The sequence below is a fragment of the Falco cherrug genome, chromosome 11 (genome assembly GCF_023634085.1).
Source record: "Falco cherrug isolate bFalChe1 chromosome 11, bFalChe1.pri, whole genome shotgun sequence".
NCBI classification, from domain to species: Eukaryota; Metazoa; Chordata; class Aves; order Falconiformes; family Falconidae; genus Falco; species Falco cherrug.
Window position 1 is genome coordinate 14505048 of NC_073707.1, and position 12493 is coordinate 14517540.

At 41.5% G+C, this 12493-nt stretch overlaps 1 protein-coding gene across 9 annotated transcripts in view; it reads right to left on the reverse strand.

The window, feature by feature from the left end:
- Positions 1-12493, reverse strand: part of DOCK10 (dedicator of cytokinesis 10) — a 162615-nt gene that overhangs the window by 122587 nt on the left and 27535 nt on the right. For 4 of the 9 annotated variants that reach the window (XM_055723161.1, XM_055723163.1, XM_055723162.1 and 1 more), the window contains exon 1: positions 11162-11448. The exons of 4 other annotated variants lie outside the window; for them this stretch is intronic. In XM_055723161.1, the coding sequence (XP_055579136.1) occupies positions 11162-11326 (165 nt within the window). In that variant the 5' untranslated portion in view covers positions 11327-11448. Of the gene's footprint in view, positions 1-11161; positions 11449-12493 lie in introns of those variants that run through there. One more of the 9 variants, XM_055723160.1, reaches the window with a different exon arrangement.

The window sequence follows — 12493 nt, forward strand, 5'->3', positions numbered from 1 at the left end:
GGCAAGCCCTTTGTATGTACAAAAGCTTTTGGCACCTTAAAAGTACTATATAAAGAAACTTCTCAGTAGGAGCTGGTACAAACCTTTTTGTCAACTCATCTCTCAAACATTTCATTTGGGCAGGTCCTTTTTGGTATATTTTTCAGGAAATGTTTATATAGTGAAAACATTTTAGAATTACATTTTATTAACTGATGTTTACAGTTTCAATTAGATTTAGAGAAGGCAAAAACAGATTGGTACAATTCCAGACTTGGATTTACTTTGATCTTTTATATAAAAACCAGAATTATGCATGCCTTAGTAAACATCTCTATTATTTCCAAATAGTTCTTCAGTTCAAACTGCATTCATGAGTTTTCTCTATGTTTCCATACATTCTGCTAAAATATGTCGTATTTACACAAGTGTTTCAGGAATGAGCATGCTATCTATCAGAGCTGCTTGGTCAGAGGATTTCTGAACAAAAGCAGGTGATGGATGCATGAACACCCCAATGATGAGTCCTTCCCCAGCTGATGTCTTTACTACATTGTCAGCAGAAACAAAATCAGGTGCTACAAGGGGCAAATGGTTATCATGAAGAAGCAAGTTACATCACGAGCAACAAAATATATTGTATATCTTTAATCTTAGAAAATAAATCAAGTCTGTGTAGAAACAGTAAATGTTTCCTCCTGGATGCAGCAGATTCAAGATTAGGATCACTGTCCCTGTATCTTTCATACAATTGCTGCTTGCATTCATCTGAAGGACATGTTATGGAGCACATGCCCAACACCTGGGAGCAGACAGCCAATAAGGGATATGCATTCTCTTGTAACAGGCCAGTTAAAAGGCAAAAGGAGACTCAACTGCAAGGTTGTAAGGCCAAAGAAACCGGACATTCCTAGCAACAAACAAGCTTTTAGATAACTGCTTAGATCACTGCACCTCGATCAAGGGCTGTGCCCTTGCTTAAAACCAAAGAGCTAATGGTGGTCAATAGCCGGAGGAACTCAAGCACTGCAAAAGCCAGAACAGTCACAGCCTGAATAAGCAAATTCAGGCACAAGTGCCAGCTGGCAGGTGGAGAGACGGAACAGGCAGCTGGACGCTCTGCTTGCTTTTTCTATGGAGCTCTAGGGAGATGAGAAAAAGCTCCTCAAGAACATGGGAGAACAAGTTAAAGACATGGAAAGAGCTAAGACACTGAAAAGAAAGAAGTGCAGATCATCTCTGTGAACACTTTTTATTCTTTACCTTCAAGACCCAAGCATCCAAAAGTGAAAAAAAAATAGGCCCAATTCCAAGCTGTCTCTCCCAAGAACTTGTCCTCCTCTGTAATCCCACTAAGATCAAATCTCCTATAGAGATAGCTGCAATGCATTTTTGCACATAATTTACTAACAGAAGAGACATTTCAAAAAGGACAGTAGAGCATCTGGTTCCAGGAATCTACATATCAGAACTTAATCTCTTTACTGTTAAGGCTTACCCTCTGAAACTGCTAATTTTAGCGCAGAAGTCACAGCCTGTGGAAAACATCAAGGTAATGCCAAACCCTTATTAAAATGCCAAAGAAAGTTATAAGTGGTGACATGATGCTCAACTCCCAACATCTAGTTTCATAGCTAACCACTGACTGATCCAGCAAGGCCACATACATTTTCCACTCTTAACTTCATGCTTTTTTTTTTTTTTTTTTTTGGTGGGGGGGATTAGGCAAGTGGGAAGAAACACGGAAGCAGCACAGAATTACACTTCTGAACTGTTTTACTGCATTAAGTCAAACCCCTATTCTACTGGATTTGCACACATATAACTAAGAACTGAATCCGGCCGCCTCATCTTCAAGCAAGTATCAATAATAATGAAAAGAAAATGAGCACAGCAGTTGACAGATGAGAAGTGAGGAAAAACAAACACCAAAGGCAAGAAGTGTTCAATTCAATTGTTTCCATAGACTGTATTCAGAATAATCCCCGAGGCAGTAAGAAGTCTGACAAACATTACAATGGCTATTTTTCATCGAAAACCACACACAGAGAATCTATTATGTTTTAAGCTAACCACAAATTGGCAATAATTATTAACAGAGTGCAATTTTAGAAGTAAGATATTGCACACAAATTCTTTCTGTTTAGACAGAACATTACATTTTGTTCTGAAGAGGCACCAAATTAACAGGATGAAAAAAAGCACATTTTTTATGATATGTATTTATTTACAGAGTTCCCAGAGTTTAAAATAAGAGTCCTAGCAGAACTGAAATGATTGAGCCCCAGGATAACAAAGGAATCTGTTTCTTTCCCAGTGTAAATGTGCGCATGTACGTACAGCTCCCACAGCGTAGGGGCTCATGCTCCATGGTCTGAGCCAGCTTCAGCTGGACTAGACTTGCAATAGCACCCAAGATGATGTCAGACCTTGCCACCCAAAACATCCTGAAGTGTTCGTACGACATGATTTTTGGTGCAGAATCCTAATCCTTTCGCCACTGCAGTATTCCTCACTCCAATCACTAACTCAAGCTGGAAGTCTTAATTGTTCAAGGAAGTGATTCAAAAGCTAACAGACCAGGAACTGTCCCTGTATTTCCTAGGCACTGTCTTCCTCCATCTTCTTTAGCTACAAACACTATGGAGACACCGCACCTGTTTCTGTATTCCTGAAACAACAGTACTCCAGTGAGCAAGAGTTCAGTTACTTGAGTACTTCGGCAGCAAATTCATTTCTTGTTTCACTCAAAAAAGCAGAGCTGCCAGGCTCAAATATGCTGAAATGCTGCTTAGCCTTAGAAAGGAAATCTAAAGTCTTGCCTTTACAAACCTTTCTTTGGTTAAGGGAACATCAAAACTGTTTATCTGCATTTGTCCAGCCCCTCTTCAGCTACAGGTGGTACCGCAACCTGGAACTAGTCTGTATTCACCCACACATTGGTAGTAGTCATCTAATAGTCATGAAGTGGTGATGCCTTTCATCAAAACCTTGTATGATTCAGGAAATGCAATCTAGAAGTCAGATTCTCTTGAGAGTTTTTAGAAATCAGGTAGCAACCCCCCCTGGGATACATAAAAAAAGATCAGATCACCAATAGTAGCCACACTAGGTTTTGCAGTACACAGCAATCACACTTCTGTTTACACACATCAGTGTAGAGGCACTCACATCTGAGTATCTGCTCCCCAATTTATCTTTCTGCTGTAGCTGATGGTGGAACAGTTCAGCAGCTGCTATTAAGTGCAGTGACTCCTGTTGCACTCTGCCACGTTACCCTGCTTTGCTGGAGACGCTATGGAGCAATGAAGACTTCCCATGTGCATTAAAACCAAATGCTTCTGATAGATGGAAGAGTATGAAGCGTGGAGATAAAAGCCTCAGAGATATACATCTTCATCTGCCATGAGCAATGAAATTTTGCATAAGGCTTTTGTCTGAAATGCACTGAACTAAAATTCTGATTTAAAGTGGGTTTAAATCAAGTGTATTAGGGTTACTGTTGTAAAGAAGAAACTTCATAGAAGTGAGAAGTATCAGGAACAGGTCTGTCACACTCCATTCAGATTTCCAATCCACCTAGGATGGGAATGGAGTGCATTTATACTGAAGTCAAAGCAGAAGATGGTTTTCCACTTTGGGAAAGAAGAGGTGGAAGAAGGGCAAGGGAGGAGGGATTAACAGCAGTAGGAAGAGGTATCTCACTGTGAAGCAAAAACAGAGCTTTTGATAAAAACAAGGAGGGAGGAAAAAGCATCAAAATATCCTCATGTGTCAACACACGACCAGTGGTGGCTTGCCCTCAGAAAGCAAACCTTACCAAAGTTTAACAGCAGTGTGCCTAACTAATTTCAGATGAGAAGAAACAGCACTTTCTACTTGGATTCTCTCTCTCATCACTGAACTCTTCCTCTCTTACACGCTCTCCCTCCTGCCTTTGCCTCTCCCAGCAGCTTTTACTTTGGCAGTACTTCCAGTTGGCTGGTGTTCTCCAAGAGCCCTGGCTTCTTTATGGCTCCCTTCCTCAATCAGACCTCTTACAGAGCATAGCTTTTTCCAAGCTAAATCGATATCCCCGTGTTTGCAGCCAAAGGCCTGAAATGGACTCTGGACTCTGCTATATGCATTTAAATCCAGATCAGCTCTAGTGGAGGATTCCGTACCTACAATGGCACAAACAAGAAAGCCCAGCCTGGCTCCTAGTGCTGCAGCCAGCAGTGAGTTAATGCCAGTGAGAGGCAAGGGCTGAGGACTGGCATTAATATTATTTTCTGAAAGCATGAGTTTAATTTCCTATTTCTTTGTACGCTTCTTGAACCAGCTGCAGCTCACCATTCTTGGCAGAGGAGAACCAGTCTACCAGAGCCTGGGCCAAGGGTGGTGCACACACATTAAGACAACAAGTGCTGCTGGTGCCATGCCGCCGCTCGCCCTCCCAGCCTGAGCTCTCCAGCTGCCCTCTGCAGCGCAGGTTGGGTTCCAGCTGTGGATGCTTGCTGGGAATGCAGCGCACCTGGGATGTGCATGAAGCATCACAGGTGGATTTCTGCATCCTTCTGGCTTGCACAGCTGCCTGTGTTGCCCCAACCTGTCTCCTGGAGCTATGGACAGTGATACCGCTAATGGAGACGTGCTCCTGTAACGGAGCTTGAGGAGCATGGGACAGCACCGTTTCTCAGCCAAGATATGGTAGCAGGCAGTATCACTGCTTCCAGTCCATTTCTGTAGATATTGACCGTCAACCTAACCCACCCATACAGCCTGGTCAGTCAGTATAGTGCCAGGCGCAGTCACGCATCCCATTACCAAAATCTCACTGTGGGAGGCAAAAGACCAAATGATGTGAACTGAGTTCTGAGCCTGGAACTGCTTGTGCAGGCCAAGATGTACATAAAAAAAACCAGAGAACAACTCTGAAAATAGACCTAGAGGCTGCTGGTCACAAATACATACATAGACGTACATAAAAAAAAAGTTTTATATTTCTGTCCAACACTACACTGTTTACTGACATCATGAAACAAAAAACCTCTATAAAATTCTGTCTGAAATACATTTCAAGGCATTTTATTGAAGTCTCCAGAACTCAAAAGACACTATTGTGGTTATTTTAGATGCTTCATCCTGTGCCTAGCATTTGGCATTTAAATCTATGTACATCTGTCTATTATTACCCAGAGTTTACATTTTCCTCGTAATTTATCCAAGTATTTAATATTGTGATAAATACAGGAAAGCAGACAAATATAAATGCAAGATCTGCACTCATGGCTGATTTGGTGTGAGGGCACCACACCATACAATTAGCCTAAGGTTCCTACAACCATAGCTCCCCCAATTCCAAAATCTCAGACCAGTCAGATCATTGGGATTTTTTATTAACTCTTTTACCTTCCTCTGTAGGAATATCCAAGGAGTAAAACAATCAAGGGAAACTGAAAGATGGCATTTACTACAGCCCATCAGAGCTACAGCCAAGCAGAACTGCAGACAGAGCATCGCAGACAAAACTGCCACAAATCAAGCATGTATGTTCATAATTTGTTTATAAATGGGCTTATTATGCAAAGCAGTGTGGCTGCAGATGGCCAAAGCCTGAAAAAACTGAAGTGTTTTTTTTTTTTGCTGTTTGGTTTTTTTTTCTTTTTTCTTCCCCTTGTGTGTGTTTCTCTTTTTGCCTTTTTGGTTTTAATCAAGTTATTTTGCGTTTCTATAGGTCGATTTTCTTCTCACCTAAGAAGCATTTTGATTATTAATTTTAAATAGCGATTTTTGTCAATTGCATGAAATCCCAAAGCCTTCCAAAAGCACTCTCAAGGACAGCTACTTACAGAGACTTTTCTGCACCCCTTTAATTTATATCCTGCTCTTTCAAGTATGCATTGCTTACAAATAAATAGCTTGCTTCTCTTTCTTTTCTTTTTTTTTTTTTAAAAAAAGAGATAATAAATTCCTCTTACGTAGGAGGATGTTTTCATCACTTTATGTTGAGTCCATGGTCTTCATAAGCTGCCACAACAATTTGGTTAACAGTTTTATAATAATTTCATTCCACATAATGCTGTTTTACACTTTGCTGCAATGCTAATAAGTGAAGGCAATATTAAAATGCTGTTGCTCAAAGTACTGACATCAGGTGGAGAAGACTTGCTCAGTGAAAAAAGGCCCTTTTAGCACCACCCCTTTTTCAGCCATGTGAATACTTTAGATGTTACTGCAGCAGTATGAAACATGAAAACAGATCCATATCTTGGGCTCATGCTCCTCTGCATTTCAGAAGCTATACCCAGAGCCATAGCTGCTGCCTAAGCCACCTGCTCTCACCAGCAGGGCTGCTGCGCGCTAGGCACAGGGGGGCAGAGAAATCAGAAAGATAACAAGTACAGCTGCAAAAATGGTTCAAGTAAAACTGCATTTTGTGCATCTACTACTTTTCCTCTTTACACCCTAACGCTCTTCATTTATCCACACGTAGGCCTGTTCCTGCTCCTGTTGAGGCCAAGTGCTGAAGTGGAAGTTGAATAAGATCAAATAAAGCTATATGTTTATTGTTGTTTAAAAACTTATTACACATTGAAGCTTCTGACTTGAGCTAAAAGATATGAACATTCTGAATGTTTTTTTGAACTTTACAGACCTGCGTAGTCTGGCTTTCCAAAGACAATCCCTCCTCTAAGACATTGGAGGAAGAACATCCATCCTTCTCTTCCCAAAGCTGAGCCTCATGCCAACCTCCAAAAGCCACTGCAAGTTCTCCTCATCTGGGTACACACAGATACATTCCCACCTTCAAAACCACTAGGCCACGAGTCAGAGATCTTGCAATTCTTCGAGTTGCCATCTATTGATAGCACTTAGTATGTATACGGCACAAATCTTCAGTAGATAAATGCATACAAATTGAGGAAATGATTGCACTGAATTATTTCAACTGGAAACATAAAATTAACGTAGATTGTACAACAGAACTTCAGGAACATAGTTCTGGAGGTGAACTTCAGTATGAGATGAGGAAAAGTTCTCAAAGCTATGCTTTTATGGTTCCTACAGCTTCTGAAAGACTAAGGTTCCGTTTACAAACCAAGTGAGCTGAGAAGTAGCTCGAGCAGTGCCCCAGCCCTGCCTGTATGCCAGAGCAGAGCAGCCATCCTGCATCTGTGCCACAGGGGAGGTTCTCCTAGTTCTTCTGTAACTGGAAAGAGAAAGTCTCTGCAAGCTGTCGCTTTTCAGAGACAAAAAACTGCATAGAGAGTAGTAATGTCACCTTGCTGTTGCTGTTTTCAAGCTAACACATCAGTTCAAGTTACGGTATTTTACTCAACATGCAAAACATTCTACCACATTTTTGTGTAGCTGGGGGGTGGGGGTGGAGAAAAGGACACATTCTCAAATATCATGCCTTGCTCTTATCTTCCAAGCAAACCTCAGCTGCCACAGTTCATAATAAATCACATGAAAAATAGAATGACCTTCTAAGACAGAGCTCAACTTTTCTTCAAGTCACAAGTTCCAAATGCAAAGCATCATCCTAAACATTAGTGCCCCTGCTCTGAACACCAAACAGTTCCACGTAACCCCATGTGCTAAATTTTCTTCCTTCAGACATCTTCCTCTTCTCCTTTTTCTTACAGAAACAGCACGTACAATCATTTGCATTCACTCTGAGTAGGTTTTTAGTATCTCAAACCTCATGGACCTATTTTGAAAACCAGATTTTACATATTCTTAAAGGTACAGAAAACAACATTATGGTCTATTGAATCTGTGTGTTCAGTGACTCTGTATTTAACTTTTACCTCTAGCTAGAGGTTGTCTGGACATTTATTTTGCATGTCTCTGGCAACTCCCAGGATTGTGTCCAAGAGAAGATGACAAAATAGTCATTGACAAAGAATTTCCAGTTTTGCCTTTCTGGCACCTCTCCGTTTTGTGGATCCAGCCAAGATCTTAAAATTATTATTAAACTGTCTTTCCCAAGGATAAAACCAGATTTCTAAACTAACAAACTGAAGAGGAAAAAAAATTTTGTCAATAAAAACATCAATTTTCACTTTCTACAAGGACTAGAACACCAGAAATACCTGCTGCGATGTCTAAAGGTTTCATACAGTGATTAGTAGGTGGCCATTAAGCAATAGCCAGAGGCTGTGCTCAGGTCTTCTCCCTTTCTTTTTCCATGGAGTGCACCCAGAGCATCTCCTGCTTGGAGTGTTACTGGCAAAGGCACAATTCCTAGAGGAATATCCTACAAAGATGTTCCCCTTTGGGGATTAACAAAGAAAAATGGGGCACATCTATAGAGCTGTGTAGTTACTGGAAGTATTTTAGGGTAGACTGCTGTTCTCTCTGCCTCAGGACTGTTTCCCATATAAAGGCAATACTGAGATTTTACTTCTGGTTCACACGGGTCAGTCGAACTTGCAAGAACACATAGCAGAGCCTGGGGACTTAAACTATGCCTTCTTTTTGAATGGCTTTTTTATGTCCTGAAATCAATACCAAATACTAACACTCTCAGTAGGGAGCATATAGCCAGTGGCACACAAGCTACAAAGAGGGAGACCATTTCATCTAAAGGTGTGAAAAGATAAAATGCCAGATCTTAGCTGACAGGAGCCCACAGCCTCCGGCAATTGCACCCAATCACATCAGCATATTTCAGATATCCTACATTTTGGGGTTTCCTCACCTCTCTTCTTTGGGCACCCCAATCACTCGCTGCCCTCAGACACAAAAACTCAGTAATCCTGTTTGGATCAGTCTAGCTCCTGGCATCCACACAATATACATAATGACACTGTGAACTAAAGACTCTTTTGCTTATCTGCAGAGTTTTGTCCACTGTATTATCCAGGCAGACTTCAACGATCTATAACAAATCAAGGGGAAAAACCTATAATCTGTTAGGACCATAACACATGTTTTCTTAAGGTCCAGTAGCCTCCACTCCTCTTTACCATGCTGCTCTTTCAAGTAACAGAAATACTGGTGGAAACAGGACCACCCATTTCTGCTGCAGAAGTGCTCTGAAGCAGCGCTTCCTTCTCAGCTTGCCAGATTTCCACAACATTACTAAGCCTAACTGCAAAGCTCGATGGCAAATTATTTCACAGTTACATAATTAACTGTTTCTACACAAAAAGGCACAACAATAATGCGCAATCAGAAGAGAAAGAAAGGTGTACAAGGGAATACCATTTCCCCGAGTTGTCTCCTGCCCAGCAGCTTTACTCCCAAGTGCCTGCCTGCACCTGCACCAGCCTCCTGGCAGGGCTGAACCACTCATCCTCCTCCTCTCAAGGGGACCGAGGGGAAGAAAATGATCTCACAGATCTCCTGGGGAAAGGCTGCCTTTTGACAGGACAAATACCAGTGCATTAACTGGTGCTGTAGAAAACACAAAGGCCCAGTTACTGTGATGAGTGGATGTGTTTGAGACCAGGAGGGGATCCCTGAAAGCCCGCATCCAGGAACAGGTAATAGACCACCTGGCCAACGTGCCTCTCTTTTGGGTATGCCCAGCTCTGCAGGGTGGTGGACAGCTTCCACGGCTCCCTCCACGCTGCAATAAAGCCTCACTTCTCTGAGAGTCCAGGGACCTTTGCCGTAGATCTCAGACCCCCACTCTCCCAGGATTTACTGCACAATGAACTGCAACTCAAGCTGCCAATAACTACATGTGGGTTTGGGGAGCTTGGTACATCATTTGCTGCCTTAACACCCAAGCCTACCCTTTTCTTCTAAGGACTGAAGCAAGTTGCACAGATGATCCATCCTTGGGCATGCTGCAGTTTCTTCCAGACCCTTCTCACTTCCTTATCCCTGAAATTACTACCAGGAAGGAGACAGTTATTTGTTTAAATGCTGTTGAGGTTGTTTGTTTAACTTAAGTGGGAAAAAAGAAAAAAAGCAAAGAAGAAAAAAAAAAGAAAAAGAGAGCTTTTTTTATAGATACTGTGTTTTAAAGGAAAAGAAGCTTAAACACCAGCTTCACAATGACAAAATCCATCCCCTTCCTCCTATGACCATTAGCCTCCCCCATGCAGTGGGTAATACCCTCAGCTGATACGTAAAGCACCGACTGGATTGGGTCCTAGCTACTATAGTTGCCATGACTGCACCACACACCTCTCTATGGGCAGCAACGCTCTATTCAAACCACTGTTACATCTCATGACAGCTATTAAATTCTTTAATGTTACCATCACCCACTTAGGACTAAGGTACCAGGGGGATGCACTTTGGACATCATAACATACTTTATATAAGAAAAACAATCTCTACCACTCAAATGATATAGATGAGTGCCCCGACAAATTTGCAAAAATACTATTTGCAGTGCCCTGGTAATATTGTTATTAAGTGAGAGCCACACAGTACTAAATCATTGCCACCTCAGACCCAAGCCACTCTGGGGTTCTGGAAATAGTTGCCATACATGTATTTGGCAAAAAGCAGCAGTAACTAAGCAGGAAGTGTATTCTTCATTCTGGTAGTGATTTACAATGAGAAACAACCCTATCATTTCTTCCTAATACACCTATAGTGCTTATTATATTCCCACCACAAAAATAATCCAATTCAATTCAGAAAGAAAACTACTCTTGAAGACACAGAGCCTTTCAAGACCCCCTTCGTTAAAGAACAGAGGCAACTCACTAAACCGGTGAGCAGTGATCCAGCAAACGTTTTACTGCTGCAAACAGTTTGTAGTGAAGATATATAGGAGTTTATTTGCATATAACTTGATATAAATTCCAACTGCATCCTGGGTGAAAGTAAAGGCTTTTTGTTTTGTTTGGCTTTTGGGTTTGTTTTTATGATGAACAGACTTAGTAAACATTTCCTAAGCTGTCTGCTGTTTGGAATTCCAAGTCTGAAATAAAACATAACCACACTACTGGCTCCAGGGCTGACTATCTTGCAAATAGCAACAAAACACACCAACAATTAAATAACAGAACATTTACTTTATATAGAACTTAGTAGCTCACAGCTTCACCTGTAAAGTAACATTTCAGCTGTCTGACAGAGACAGCAAATCTACCAGCTAACTAACCTACAGCGAAAAATAGCCTGTCAGTGGCCTTACTCTATGAATACATAGTTAAAAGAAAAATATAATCACATAACATCTGTAATAATTCTGTCACACCTCTCTGCCGATTCAAGTGTATCATACCATTATGATGAGAGTCCTGGGTCTGCTCATTTCATCATCGCTATCCAGTGGCAGAATTTCATGTGACAACTCCTCTCGTCGTCGTCGTCTGCAGATATGTGGACAGTTCCTCTGTACCACAGAACGAAAAGCTTGGAGCAGAACAATGCTGGCAGCACAACCCATATCTGCATCCTGAAGCCTACAAAATAACTTCTATGTTTATGCTATGTTTGAAAAACAGTGGCTCCTTGTCCCTGAAAACAGCCTACAATGCAGCTGCAGCCAGCTCGCTCTCCAATCGCTTCCTTGAGCTCTGATCATCTGATCACAACCAAATAGCTTGGATGCAGACAGAGGAAAGATTTGATCCACTGAAACTGAAACACATGCATTATTACGATGCTTTTCTCTCTCCCTCCCTCCCTCCCTGCTTCTGAATTCACATGAGAAAATGTGGTCCCTCTCTTGTACAATCAGCTGCCGCCTCCAATTCCAGTTTCATGGAACTGAAAGTATTAAAATTCCTAGTTCAAAAGAGCCAGCTGTTCATTAAACACACACACACAGAGGCATCCACAACAACTGGCAAGATCAGTTTAAATACCTTTTTAAAAAAGTCATATATAGCAAAATAGCAAACATCTGGAGAGTTATTAGCTCTCATTATTCAGCACTGCTGTTTTTAAAATACTTTGCCTTAGGGTGTTTTGCCACAAAAAAAAAAAAAAAAAAAAAAAAAAAAAAAGACAGACACATATTTAAGCTCACTGAGGGATTTGGGCTGTAATCTTTTCACTTGCAATTTTCTGAAGCACAGCAAGCTCATTTGAGTTGTAAATGTAACAAATGGTAAAAAAAATGCAGAAAGCTGGACTGCTTCACCCAGCTCATGCTAAAACAGCCGTGGCTCAATGAGATACAGCAGTGTGCAGCTCCAAAACGCCTTTCAATAGTGCAGTTGTTGCGTGTTCCCACACATGCATGCCTTCTGCAGAGTAATACATTTTTACATCTACATAGGAGGCTTGCCTTGAGAAGGGTCTCTGCTGACAGGGTTTCACACCGAACCGAACACTGGTGACCCTCCAAGAAGGGTAAGAGGGAAGTGTTTTAATGTTATTTTATCAATCAGGATCCAGGCAGGGAGAAGCAGCTGCCAGCAGTCAGCAGTAACAACTTGCCTTCCTGGCTCCTGCCTGACAAGTCATTCAAAGAGCAGGCAGGGATGCTTAGCAATCACATGGCTGACCTGGAAACACAGCAAGCGCTAATGGTACAGACTGTAAGATAATAGCACTTGAGGGGAAGTTAAGCACTAAAAATATCTACAGAAAATGGATTTCTCTTACA